The 12,826-nt window shown below is 45.6% G+C and overlaps 1 protein-coding gene and 1 long non-coding RNA gene across 2 annotated transcripts in view; one reads left to right on the plus strand and one right to left on the minus strand.

The window, feature by feature from the left end:
- The window catches only part of LOC109905551 (sodium/calcium exchanger 2-like), a 101,130-nt gene that overhangs the window by 20,779 nt on the left and 67,525 nt on the right, over nt 1-12,826 (minus strand). Inside the window, exons 3-8 of the mRNA XM_020502982.2 lie at nt 12,513-12,650; nt 12,005-12,232; nt 11,538-11,879; nt 10,709-11,164; nt 4,319-4,695; nt 1,639-1,742 (exon numbers count right to left, since the gene is read on the minus strand). Coding sequence (XP_020358571.1) covers nt 1,639-1,742; nt 4,319-4,695; nt 10,709-11,164; nt 11,538-11,879; nt 12,005-12,232; nt 12,513-12,650 — 1,645 coding nt within the window. The remainder of the gene's footprint in view (nt 1-1,638; nt 1,743-4,318; nt 4,696-10,708; nt 11,165-11,537; nt 11,880-12,004; nt 12,233-12,512; nt 12,651-12,826) is intronic.
- LOC116353628 (uncharacterized) lies at nt 6,839-7,555 on the plus strand. The gene is made up of 3 exons (XR_004203127.1): nt 6,839-6,903; nt 7,240-7,427; nt 7,505-7,555. It is a non-coding gene; the product is annotated as an uncharacterized LOC116353628 (long non-coding RNA).

The raw sequence follows: 12,826 nt of genomic DNA on the forward strand, positions 1-12,826 counted from the left end.
TCAGTACAGCAGTCCAAACAGAAGAACAGAACAGTCAGTACAGCAGTCCAAACAGAAGAACAGAACAGTCAGTACAGCAGTCCAAACAGAAGAACAGAACAGTCAGTACAGCAGTCCAAACAGAAGAACAGAACAATCAGTACAGCAGTCCAAACAGAAGAACAGAACAGTCAGCACAGCAGTCCAAACAGAGGAACAGAACAATCAGTACAGCAGTCCAAACAGAAGAACAGAACAAGCAGTACAGCAGTCCAAACAGAAGAACAGAACAGTCAGCACAGCAGTCCAAACAGAAGAACAGAACCGTCAGCACAGCAGTCCAAACAGAGGAACAGAACAATCAGTACAGCAGTCCAAACAGAAGAACAGAAGTCAGTACAGCAGTCCAAACAGAAGAACAGAACAGTCAGTACAGCAGTCCAAACAGAAGAACAGAACAGTCAGCACAGCAGTCCAAACAGAAGAACAGAACAGTCAGTACAGCAGTCCAAACAGAAGAACAGAACAGTCAGCACAGCAGTCCAAACAGAAGAACAGAACAGTCATTACAGTAGTCCAAAGTCAAAGTGCAGTATGACATGATATCACACCATTACACTTCCCTGACCTTGTGAGATTTCACCAACTAAGAGCTCTGATGCCATTGTGGACTCTCCTCTAAGAGCCTCGGTTCAGTATAAACATGTTTTTTTTGTTTTCAACATTCTCTCTATTTCTCTCTCTCTCTCTCTCTCTGGTTGTACCCTGATTCTCCACTCTTCTCCTAAAGTGTACACTTGCAAAGATTATGGCATTGATTTAGGAATGGTGGAAACTCCCTCCAGCCAATGCTTATGCCAATCCTATGCTTTTAAATCCACGATGGGGAGTGTGCAAGTGTATGCTCTCTCTCTCTCGCTCACACACACACACGAACGAAACACACACAAACTAAACACACACAGACACAAGGGCTATTTCCTCTTTATTTTCTTCACCTCACACACGATTGGACATCACGCTTTGGTTGGCTCTGCGACTCTGAAAGGTCTCTACTTGTATCTTCATTTCACCAGCAGAATTGAAAATCCATTCTTTACCAAACAAAGCCATCTATAGTGCCTTACTGGTACTAGCGATAAGGCCCAACTCAATCAGAGCCTGAAATGGAATGAAAAAGGTAATGGTACTTACTTTAATTGGACCGTACCTGGGTTTGTGTTTTAGAGACAGTATTCTATAAGAGGTGCCACAACGCATTAAAAGGTGCAGTACTCCGTACCCGTCAGCACCAACCCATTCCCAATCACTGACATCAGGAAAACAAACCCCTACACACTCACTCTCACTTTCTCTCCCTGTTTGTTTTCTCCTGCTACGGACTGAAATGTGAGCTTCGGCTGGAATTTATTGTTTGTCTGTGGGTAGACTGACTGTAGATTACAAACAGTGGCAGAGAGAGAAAGAGAGAGAGCCAGAGAGAGAAGGAGAGAAAGGCCGTATCAGCTGTTATCACACCTGTTGTATTACTGGAGACTGAGAGAGAGTGCTATGTCAACATGGCTGGCATGGTTCACTGAGGTTCAACTGATACTGGGAAAATGGAAAGAGGACATTCACAGACATGCAAACGGACACACACACTACAAGTACACACACCTGAGATTCCCCTCTTCAGCCAGCGTGGTTCCTCTAGTACGATGAAGAAGTTCTCCTTTTTCTCATACTCCTCATCATCAATGATCCTCACCTGCAGGGTCTGACTGCAGACGCACACACACAAACAGGTCAGTATCAGAGGTCTGTATCAGAGGTCAGTAACCAACAAATGGATTAGACTGTCTTCTTTAAATGTATTCAACAGTGGAAGGATGTAGTCCCAGGGGTAAGTCAGGGATTTTGTTTTACTTTACAGAAAGAGCTCACCTCACACACACGCACAGAAGATGACCCCCCCCCCCCCCCCTTAATGTAGAGCCACAAGGCTCTCTTTCCACCACGGGTCACTCCCAGATATCAATGCGCTAACCATACTCCATGTACAGCTATTGAGCAAAAGGCAGGGAGGGGAGCGGCACAAAGCCAGACAAAGATGTCTTCCTCCCCGGGGGGCCTCCCCAGACATATTAACAGACACAGCTTGCACTTAAATCACCACAGAGGAACCAAGTCAAAATCACTCCACGGCTGAATAATTCAGATGAAGACATGCACACCGGCCAGTGAGGGGACACCCAGGGGTCTGCAACACAGAGGGACGTCGCCCCTGCTGAATATTATCCCCTACTACTGTGACCTAACCCTCCGCCACTGCTCCAACCCTCAGCCACTGCTCCAACCCTCAGCCACTGCTCCAACCCTCAGCCACTGCTCCAACCCTCAGCCACTGCTCCAACCCTCAGCCACAGCTCCAACCCTCAGCCACAGCTCCAACCCTCAGCCACAGCTCCAACCCTCAGCCACAGCTCCAACCCTCATCTAGCTCCTTCCATCCTGTGAGTCTACCTACTGGCACTAACCACTTCCCACTGTAAGTCCTTTACTGTACCTACTACTGAGCAACCTTAGCCTCAGCGTCTCTTGGGGATCCCACTGGCACTAACCCATAGGGTCCACTGCATCCCCCCTACAGAGTAGTGCAGGACTAGCGGTAAGCTTTTACTTCAGGCTGATGCGGAGTGGCTGGTGAAAAGAGGAAATGGGGGAGGATGGAGGGGAGGAGGAGTTGGAAGACGTGTTTCACTTTGTTATTATGCACATTAGTCCTGATAATGTCTCCCAGGACATTGTGCCTGAAAATGTCACCACAGCAACAGTCTCCCTGTTGGCGGCGCAAACATAAACAAGCGATGAGAGAGAAACAAAGAAACAAAGAGAAAAGAGAGAAAGAGGGAGAAGAAAGAGATACAGATGTCGGATCTTGATTTGAGCAAAATTTGCTACAGCAGGAAAACGATCTTGCAGCAACAGGAAATGTAAATTATTATGCAAATCATAATTAACAGACATTTTTGTAGAGGTTGATCAATATTTTTGGGGGGAAAAATCTAGCCTGAAATTTCAAAGTGGAAATTACAAACTTCAGAAGCCTTGTTCTCCTGCAACAGGGTGATCATATTGATATCCTACATCTGTAGATACAGGAAGATAAGAGGCTGAGAGAGAGAGGGAGAGAGAGAGAGAGAGAGAGAGAGAGAAGAGCAAGAGCAAGAGCAAGAGCAAGAGCAAGAGCAAGAGCAAGAGCAAGAGCAAGAGCAAGAGCAAGAGCAAGAGCAAGAAAAGAGAATGAGAGAATAGAGGAAGAGAAGAATAGATAGTGAGATGAGAGCGAAATTAGAGATGAATGAGAAATAAACATGATGTTCAAATGACCATTCTTGTGCAGATTTGTGGCGAGAGAGAAAGAACCAGAAAGAGATAAGGCAGACATGAATACAGATAGAATGGTAATATAGCATGGTGTAGTCTACTTTAAGGCAGCAACACATAGCAGTGTGAATACAGTATTGGTTATGAGATGAACAAACACTCAAGCCATTGATGGAGTTAAATCTCCCACCAGGTTGGCCTTGATGAATAATGGAGAACAGTGTCTGGCATGGAGTAGGGAGAGGGGAGGGGGAGGGAGCGATAATGAAGGAGTAGGGGAGAGTAGGAAAAGATGGAGGGGAGGAGAGTGGGAAAAGAGGAAGATGGATGAGAGTGGATGAAATGAGGCCTCCCGGGTGGCGCAGTGGTTAAGGGCGCTGTACTGCAGCGCCAGCTGTGCCATCAGAGTCCCTGGGTTCGCGCTGTGTTGAAAAGCAGTACGGCTGGTTGGGTTGTGTATCGGAGGACGCATGACTTTCAACCTTCGTCTCTCCCGAGCCCGTACGGGAGTTGTAGCGATGAGACAAGATAGTAGCTACTACAACAATTGGATACCACGGAATTGGGGAGAAAAAGGGGTAAAAATAAATAAAAATATAAAAATAATAATAAATAAAAAAGAGAGTGGATGAAATGGAAGCAACCAATAAACAAATAGAGTAGATGTTTAGAGGTAGGGAGTCTGTATGTCTATGTAACGGATGTGAAACGGCTAGTTTAGTTAGCGGTGTGCGCTAAATAGCGTTTCAATCGGTGACGTCACTTGCTGTGAGACCTTGAAGTAGTGGTTCCCCTTGCTCTGCAAGGGCCGCGGCTTTTGTGGAGTGATGGGTAACGATGCTTCGAGGGTGACTGTTGTTGATGTGTGCAGAGGGTCCCTGGTTCGCGCCCGGGTATGGGCGAGGGGACTGTTTAAAGTTGTACTGTTACATCTATCTGCCTTTCTGTGCGTCCGTCCATCACTACTCACGTTGTCTGGTCGTTGGAGAACTCCAGCTCTCCCTGGGTGTCCTCATAGTCCACGCCGCCCCCCTTCGCAGTGCCCGCCTCCGTGTGATAGGGCAGGATCACCGTGCCGCGGGCGCCCGAGTTCCTCACCACCGAGATCTCCATGGTGCCAACACTCTCGCTGACGCGCACCAGCCGATCACGGAATGTGAAGATGCCAGCATGGTCGTCGTCCAGGATGGTCACCGTGGCGACCAGTGGCTCCACCAGACGGCCCTTGGGTCCCGCGCCTGGCTCATCACTCTCGAACATCCCCTCGGCGTCACCAATGCGCAGGTTGAGCAGCCGCACGAAAAAGTGCTCGTCCTCCTCGAAGATGTCATCATCGATGATGCCGACCTGAGAAAGGTGTAGGATGGAGGGAGAAGGGGTGGAATAGAGATGAAGACAGAAAGTGGCAGCTGTTATAGACCATAAATGCTTGAGAGAAACGCATCAAACCAACCGCACTGATGGTCATAGACATGGGACACTAGGGGATTGATTGTTGTAGTCACTCATTCATAACTGATGGTTGACTAGAAATTGAGTTGTTTCCTAACTCTCTCTCTCTCTCTACACATTCCTTGTTTTCTCCCTTTCCTCAACACTCCTCCTGCTATCCAGAAATACACTCTTTGTCCTCTGTCTAAGCGTGAACATGAAATGACACGAAAACTAAGACGCGTTCAAAGAGAGACACATCATCTCCAAGGACAAAATACTTCAACACTCACTTCCTCCTTTTTTCACCGTCTCTCTCCCCTCTTCCATTCAGATGAAGTCGTATCCACTGTCAGTCAGGACCATGAGGCAGAATTTAATGTGCTCTAGTTTCCGGAAGACTCCTCTAAGACAGTGGTTCCCAATCTTTTTATAGTCCCATACCCCTTCAAACATTCAACTCCTCCAGCACCAGGGTCAGTGCACTCTCAAATGTTGTTTTTTGCCATCATTGTAAGTCTGCCACACACACACACTATCCGATATATTTATTAAACATGAGAATGAGTTTGAGTTGTCACAACCCGGCTCTTGGGAAGTGACAAAGAGCTCTTATAGGACCAGGGCACAAATAATAATATAATAATAATCAATCATTTTGCTCTTTATTTAATCATCTTACTTATAAAACCTTAATCGTTCATCGAAAACTGAATAACTCACCACAGGTTAATGAGAAGGGTGTGCTTGAAAGGATGCACATAACTCTGCAATGTTGTATTGGAGAGAGTCTCAGTCTTAAATCCTTTTCCACACAGTCTGTGTCTGTATTTAGTTTTCATGCTAGTGAGGGCCGAGAATCCATTCTCACATAGGTACGTGGTTGCAAAGGGCATCAGTATCTTAACAGCGTGATTTGCCAAGGCAAGAAACTGAGCGCAGGATACTTCTGATTAAATGACATTTTCACAGAAACGCTTTTTGTAATTTCGATGAGGCTCTCTTGTTCAGATATCGGTAAATGGACTGAAGGCAGGGCATGAAAGGGATAACGAATCCAGTTGTTTGTGTCATCCGTTTCGGGAAAGTATCTGCATGACTGCACACCCAACTCAATCAGGTGCTTCGCTATATCACATTTGACATTGTCCGTAAGCTTGAGTTCATTTTCACACAAGAAAATCATACAATGATGGAAAGACCTGTGTGTTGTCGTTGTTAATGCAGACAGAGAAGAGCTCCAACTCATAGTCTGAATTTTGTCCAGCACATTGAATATAGTTGCGGAGTGTCCCTGTAATCCTAGATTCAGATCATTCAGGTGAGAAAAAACATCACCCAGACAGGCCAGTCATGTGAGAAACTCATCATCGCGTGAGAAACTCGTCATCATGCAAGTGGTCAGACAAGTGAAAATTATGGTCAGTAAAGAAAACTAAGCTCGTCTCTCAATTAAAAACAAGTGTGAATACTTTGCCCCTTGATAACCAGCGCACTTCTGGATGTTGTAAAAGCGTTACATGGTCGCTGCCCATATCCTTGCATAATGCAGAAAATACAAGATAGTTCAGGTGCATTGCTTTAACAAAGTTAACCATTTTCACTGTAGTGTCCAAAACATCTTTCAAGCTGTCAGCCATTCCCTTGGCAGCAAGTGTCTTCAGTGTTCAAGTCTTCAAGTGTCTTTGGTGTCTTCAGGACTTGCCTCAAATTAATATTAATGATGTATATCGAATTGTTAAATCAGCCTCCGAGACTCCAGCTAACAAGAATGAAAAGGGGTTCAAGATGTATATAGGAAGCTACATAGACAACTATGAAGGTGAGTACCAAGTCAATGACAGATATGACGCTACAATCAGTAGCTAGCTAATTTAACTACTAACTGTAGCTAGCTAGTTACTTCGTAAAATTATGTAACGTTGACAGAATCTACCTGAGAATGTGTGTATTTTCATTAGCTTGGTTAAGTTATGCTTGCTAGCTATATTTGCTAGCTAAAAATAATTGTTATTCATGTCTTCTACACAGTATCTAACAAAGATACATTGACAGGGGAGATGTCTGCCTGTCACAGGTCCATGAGGAAGAGTGAAAAGCCGCACAGCATGAGAGTAGGGAAAGGTTATAGATAGCTACTAGGGACCTTGTTAAACATCTCCTGTGAGACACTGTCATCATGTTCAAAATGTGTTGGAGACAGTATCAACGTTTAATCTTATCAGTAGATAGATATTAATGATGGTTCCAAATCCCAATTTAGAATTGCCCACTTAACAGGTTATTTGGTAAAGATCTGTTGATACAGTGTTTGGTAATTGTGTTACTGAGACACAATGTATTCCTGTATAGTTAAATGAGCCCCGAGTTAAGAAGACTAGACACTACTGTGTTTATTGTTATTTATGGGCCGCATCATTCTTGTTTCTCACTTCAGTCTTTCATCACACTTATCTTCAGATGGTGTTAAAGCACTCCGTACCAGTGATAGTGGTCCAAAGCCACTGCTCCTGTGTTGCAGGAAGTGCTCTGTGCAATCATCTGGTGGCCCTTCTTTACCAGACTACTCTCAACTAAACATTCCTGCTGCACCACCAGTTCACAGCTGCACAGACACAGAACAGCATTGGCACAAGCCAAGAACACTTGTGAGTCTATCAATATCCATTAAAAAACGCACCTGAAAAGTATTCAGCCTATGTAACAGTAAATCCTTGTTAATTAGAGTGTGAAGCCAGGTCCGGTTGGTGGGATAGAGTTCCGTAAACCTATTAACTTGTGTGCTGATGGAATAAGGTAAGTTGGAGGTTCCTAGAATGGAAACATTATAGAAAACATTTTCTTGTGATTGTATCCAGATGATAAGCCTAAACAGTGGTGTCTTTACGATGTAATGACAAAGACTGGGGGAAATATATAATCTATAAATCTGTATATTTTAATTCATTTTATTTGAACTCTTGGGCTTGTGCTGTTTCTGGAAAAGTTACATGAGTCTTTGTCATAGTAATCTCTCCAACCTGATGTTAAGGTTTTAAAATGTTTTGCAGAAGTTCTCTCTACAAAGCACTCAATGGATACATGCCTGACATGGACCTTCTCCGCATCTGCCAACGTATGCCAACTTTTCTCCACTTCCTGCCCCTCTTGTGACAACAATGGAAAAGTCAGCTGACGTGCCCCTGGTTGAGTCCTCCTTTGGGCCAGTGCAATGCGGCAGTGTTCTGTCCTATCAGCTTCCACTGCCAAAGACCCATGAAATTGTGAAGATTGCCGATGCCCCTTCTCCATCAATACATCCATTATATGGCTACAGGCTCCAGGCTTCCCAGTGTGCTTACGTCCTTAGCCATCAGGAGCAGTTCCACCTCAAGGCATTAGAGACAACCTACGAGATGTCACAAAGTCGAGGTTGCTACAAGGGAGCAGAGCAGCTACCCGGAATGGCATCAGCTCAGGAAAATGAGAATAACATCCTCTCGTTATCCTCTCGTTATCCGCATCCTGAAGCATCCTGAAGAGGTTTGCCAGGGAGAGACCTCAGCTGACCACCTTAGGATCCTCTCCAGATGGAATCATATTTGATCCCAGTGTAAGACCACACTTTGGACTCTTCGAGGTCAAGTGCCCAAATGGACCAAGTTATGTTGACTGACCTTACCTGAAGATACAGAATGGAGAGCTGAAGTTGAAGAGATCTCATGCTTACTACTGGCAGGTGCAAGGTCAAATCCTTCTCACAGGTTGTAGCTGGTGTGACTTTGTCATCTGTGCACAGGAGGACATCCTAGTTGAAAGGATATTTAAAGATCTACAGGTTTCAAAAACTATAAGAGAGAAGATTGACCACTTGTATTTTTTACCACTACTTGCAGAAGTGTCTCTCGCACCAGAATGGATCCCCTGCATGGGTGCCAAGTTTAGGGGTTTTATAAAAAATAAGTATTGATGTTCTTGTGAAGAAATCTACAGTAGAATAGATTTGTTTAAAAATATATATTTCAGCAAATGTTCAACAGTTCAGTTAATCAATTACACATCTCTAACATTGTATTCAATCTTGCATTCTGGCTGTACTGTGTTGACTTGATTTCTTTCCCCCACCCCTGTTACTCATTGCCTAATTAAAGCCAATACAAGCTCCACACAAACTGATATTCACTACAACACAAATGATTGATACATGTCGTAGATAAACAAATTATTATTTTGCTGCTAGTAAATAAACATGTACATTTACACTGGCTTGGCCCATGCGCTGGACCGGATCAGAGACGGCAGTCCATAGGCAGCGAACCTTGTTCTTCACCCCCCTCAGTCGGAGCAGGAGGTTTCAGTCTTCTTTCCCAAACACCTTTTTCTGAGCTCGACATCGACTGGGAAACGATGGAAGCTCACAATACCATTACATTTGGAAGAAACTGAACACAGAGGCACTGAACAATGTTCATTAGCACCTCCTTCACGGGGCTGTAATTTAAACGTAGTCATTTCAGTCAGAAATGCGTCGATGATAGCTAGTAAGCTAAGGATAAAAACAATAGTAGAACTCGCTCCGGAAGTCATCAACCCGGTCGGAAGTAAAATTAGAACGCTGGAGGCGGAATAATGCATAGAGCCTATTGACCCCCATAAACCAGGAGCTGTGCCAGGCCTGCCATGTCTATTGACTCATCCAGCTGTAACGCATAGAATTCACTGGCTTGTATGGAAAGCAGGTATTGTTTCAAAACATCTCCTGCCGCGTCACTGCTGTGTCGTGAAACAGTGTTGTTTGATAAAGACATTGTCTGTATAGTTTTGTTGGTCTTTTCCCCCAGCATTGTCCCAGCCATATCCACGGCAGCAGGAATAATTAAGTCCTCCACAATAGTATGGGGCTTCCCTGTCCTAGCCACTCGGTAGCTCACCATAGAATACTCTTCTAGCCCCTTCTTGTTAATGGTATCTGTTGCTTTTATATATGTGTTACTACTCGAAAGTCGTCTTTATTCTCGCTCAAAAAACTCCCGTGGTGTATTTTTCAAATTGCCATGTTTTGTTTCTAAATGTCTGCGCAAGAGTGAAGGTTTCATCGAGTTGTCAGATAGTACTTTTGCACATATAACACACTGTGGCTGAGGAAAGGCACTACTCCCAAATCAATGTAGTTCTCATTATATTTGCAGCTCTTCGATGGTCCAATGTCCCTGTCTGTTGTTCGGTGCTTTCCCGGGTAAGTGGGCAGTAGCTATTTGGCTGCATGAGATTCTCAACTGTCAGTGTCCATGCTAGCTGGGCTAACAACAAATGTAGAATTACTGATGCTAGCATTGGATGTGCTCGTGGAAGCAGAACAACTTGTGTTGTTGACAGCTGCAGTACTACCAGTAGAGCTGATGTGTCTATGGACCCGGGCCTTACTTTTTAAAAACCATTTATAATTTTCAGAGGAAACGGCATAAGCAGCAGCTTCATTTGGCTACATATAGTCGAATTCCCGCGAGAGAGTAACGGTTAATGTGATTGGATGTTAATTATTTGACTAGGCTACCTGTATTTGACATTGTGTTGTTATTTCGCTGAGCACTAGATGGTTGAATTTTATTTTTGGCAGTGAAACGAGGCTACTCAAGCGAGAGATAAAAAACTCACCCAAATGTATAGCCCCGTTGGAAAATATAAATGGACTGTTAGGGGGGAAGAAAAAAAAAGAGACAGTTAATCCGGGACAGAGAGAACTCTGGCCGGCGCTAATTCATAGGGTAATTAGTTTCTGCTGCTGTTTTCTGCTCCTTCCATTACGTGACGTCTTGATCTGCCCACGACAAGTAGGTCTAACGACCTAGCTGGGGATCTGCTTGGCAGCACAGTTGTGCAACACTTATTGCTATAATTGATTATAACTGTACATTACTGTTTGCTTTCCTCCCCTTCCACTGACCCTCACCTTGATCTCCTTGCAGGTCTCTCCGGGTTTGAAGACCAGCGTTCCCTCGCTGTACTCGTAGTCGGACCCGGCATTGGCTGAGCCGTCCTCGGTCCGGTAGTCCACATAGAAGGTGCTCTCCCCCAGGCCCCCTTGACACACCACAGCCAGCCTCAGTACGCCACAGTTCTCCATACACTGGCTGTGGGTGCTCTCGAACGCCAGGCGGCTGCACTCAGCCAGGTCGTCGTCCTCGCAGACCACTTCCTCGTCTACGGCGGCGGCGCGGCGGGAGTGGTCGGCGGCGTGCCTCTTGAGCACGTTGCCAGCGCCGGTCATCATGCGCGTAGCCTGGATGCGGTAGAAGGCGCGGCTCTTCTGTTGATGGAGTAGGGCGTAGTAGTTGGCAAGATCTACCAGCTGATCCAGCTCCTTGTCCGGAAACTTCTGCTTCAGCTGCTTCAGGATGCGGATCACCTGGGGGCAGAGGAACAGGGGGTGAAAGAGGGACACAGACACACAACTTCGACACAGAGAGAAAGTTCAACTTTTGTAGGTTCAGCACGTTAGTAGCTCTTAATAGTCTCCTTTGCTTGAGTGTGTTTGTATGTGTGGTTGAGGTGAGTATCTACAGTATGTGGGTGTTCATGAACTGAGTGTGTCCTCTTCATCTCTTTTTACTCTCTCTAATCCTACTGTGCCTTTATATATTCCTGAGAGGGCCTATGTACATGAACGGGATGAGTGTATCCTTTATAACTCTTCATCTCTCTCCCTACTGTACCTGTATCCCTCTTTCTCTCCCCCTGATGTACTTGAATCCCTCTAACAGCAGGTCTCTCTCTCTCACCTCCTTGCGGCTCTCGTCCAGCTCCTTGGTATTCTCTACGGTCACCATGGTGCTGTTGGAGTTGGGCAGGTAGGCCACGGTGCCCGCCGCATTGTTGGCACCATCCTGGAAGTTCTCACTGGGCATCATTCCCACCCCCCCTCCACTCTGAGGGAACTTTCCATCCATAATCATCTCGAAGCCTTTCGGGGTTGTGTCCCCCTCAGTCTCCACGACGATGCCGTGCTTGTCGGCGCGGTAACGCTTGGCCATGTACTTGTAGAAGAGCAGGCGTCGGTCGGCGATCCAGGCCAGGATCACACACACTGGGAAGTAGAACAGGGTGACCAGAGCCTCCCACACCTGAACACACACAAAGACAGGGGACCATTACAAGACATACATCCAAACTGGAAGGGGGTTGATTGTTTGGTTACACACACACATACAGTATCTATTCACATTTGCTAACACACACAAAAGTGTACCTCCACTACTCCGGGTGAGATGACAGAGAGGATGAGGAAGAGCCAGATATAGGCAAAGATACTCCAGAAGGCTGTGATGAAGAACACACGCAGGTGTTTGATCTTCCTGGTCTCTCCTTCAGGGATGACCCACACACAGATGGCGATGATCACAAACATGTTGAAGGCGGCGCTGCCCACGATGGTGCCAGGGCCCAGCTCACCCGCCTCAAACCCATGACCACACACCTAACACCGGGAGACAGAGGAGAGAGACTTTTGAAGAACTTTTCCTTTTGGAGAACTTATGTGCAGTATAAATCAAAAAGGCCATGTCATAAAAAGGCCAAATGTTATGTTGGTAAGATTTGACAATAACTCTAAAGTAGAGTTTCTTTTTGTCATTTTCAACTTCATTCCAGTACTAGTATACACTGCAACACTGATATGTTGTCGCTGGGGAGAGTGTTTTTGATGTGACACCCACTTATGAGTTGTGCTCGGGGAGTCTTTATGACATGTCACCCACCTCTATGACAGACAGCAGGATCTCTGGGGCGGAGGAGCCTAGAGCCATCAGAGTCAAGTTGGACACAGTCTCGTTCCAGATACGTACAGTGGCCACAGATGTCTCACCGCTTGGCATGGTGATGGTCACCTCCTTCTCCTGCAGGACAGACAGAGAGGGGTCTCACACACACACATGAATGCATACATACACACACATGCGCTCACACACACACGCTCACACACAGGTCATCACTCTATTCCCCCCATACCATTCCAGTATCTCACCACCAGACTCATACATATCTTAATCTCATCTAGCCAGTTACTGTAAAA

The sequence above is a fragment of the Oncorhynchus kisutch genome, linkage group LG15 (assembly GCF_002021735.2).
Source record: "Oncorhynchus kisutch isolate 150728-3 linkage group LG15, Okis_V2, whole genome shotgun sequence".
Classification (NCBI taxonomy): domain Eukaryota; kingdom Metazoa; phylum Chordata; class Actinopteri; order Salmoniformes; family Salmonidae; genus Oncorhynchus; species Oncorhynchus kisutch.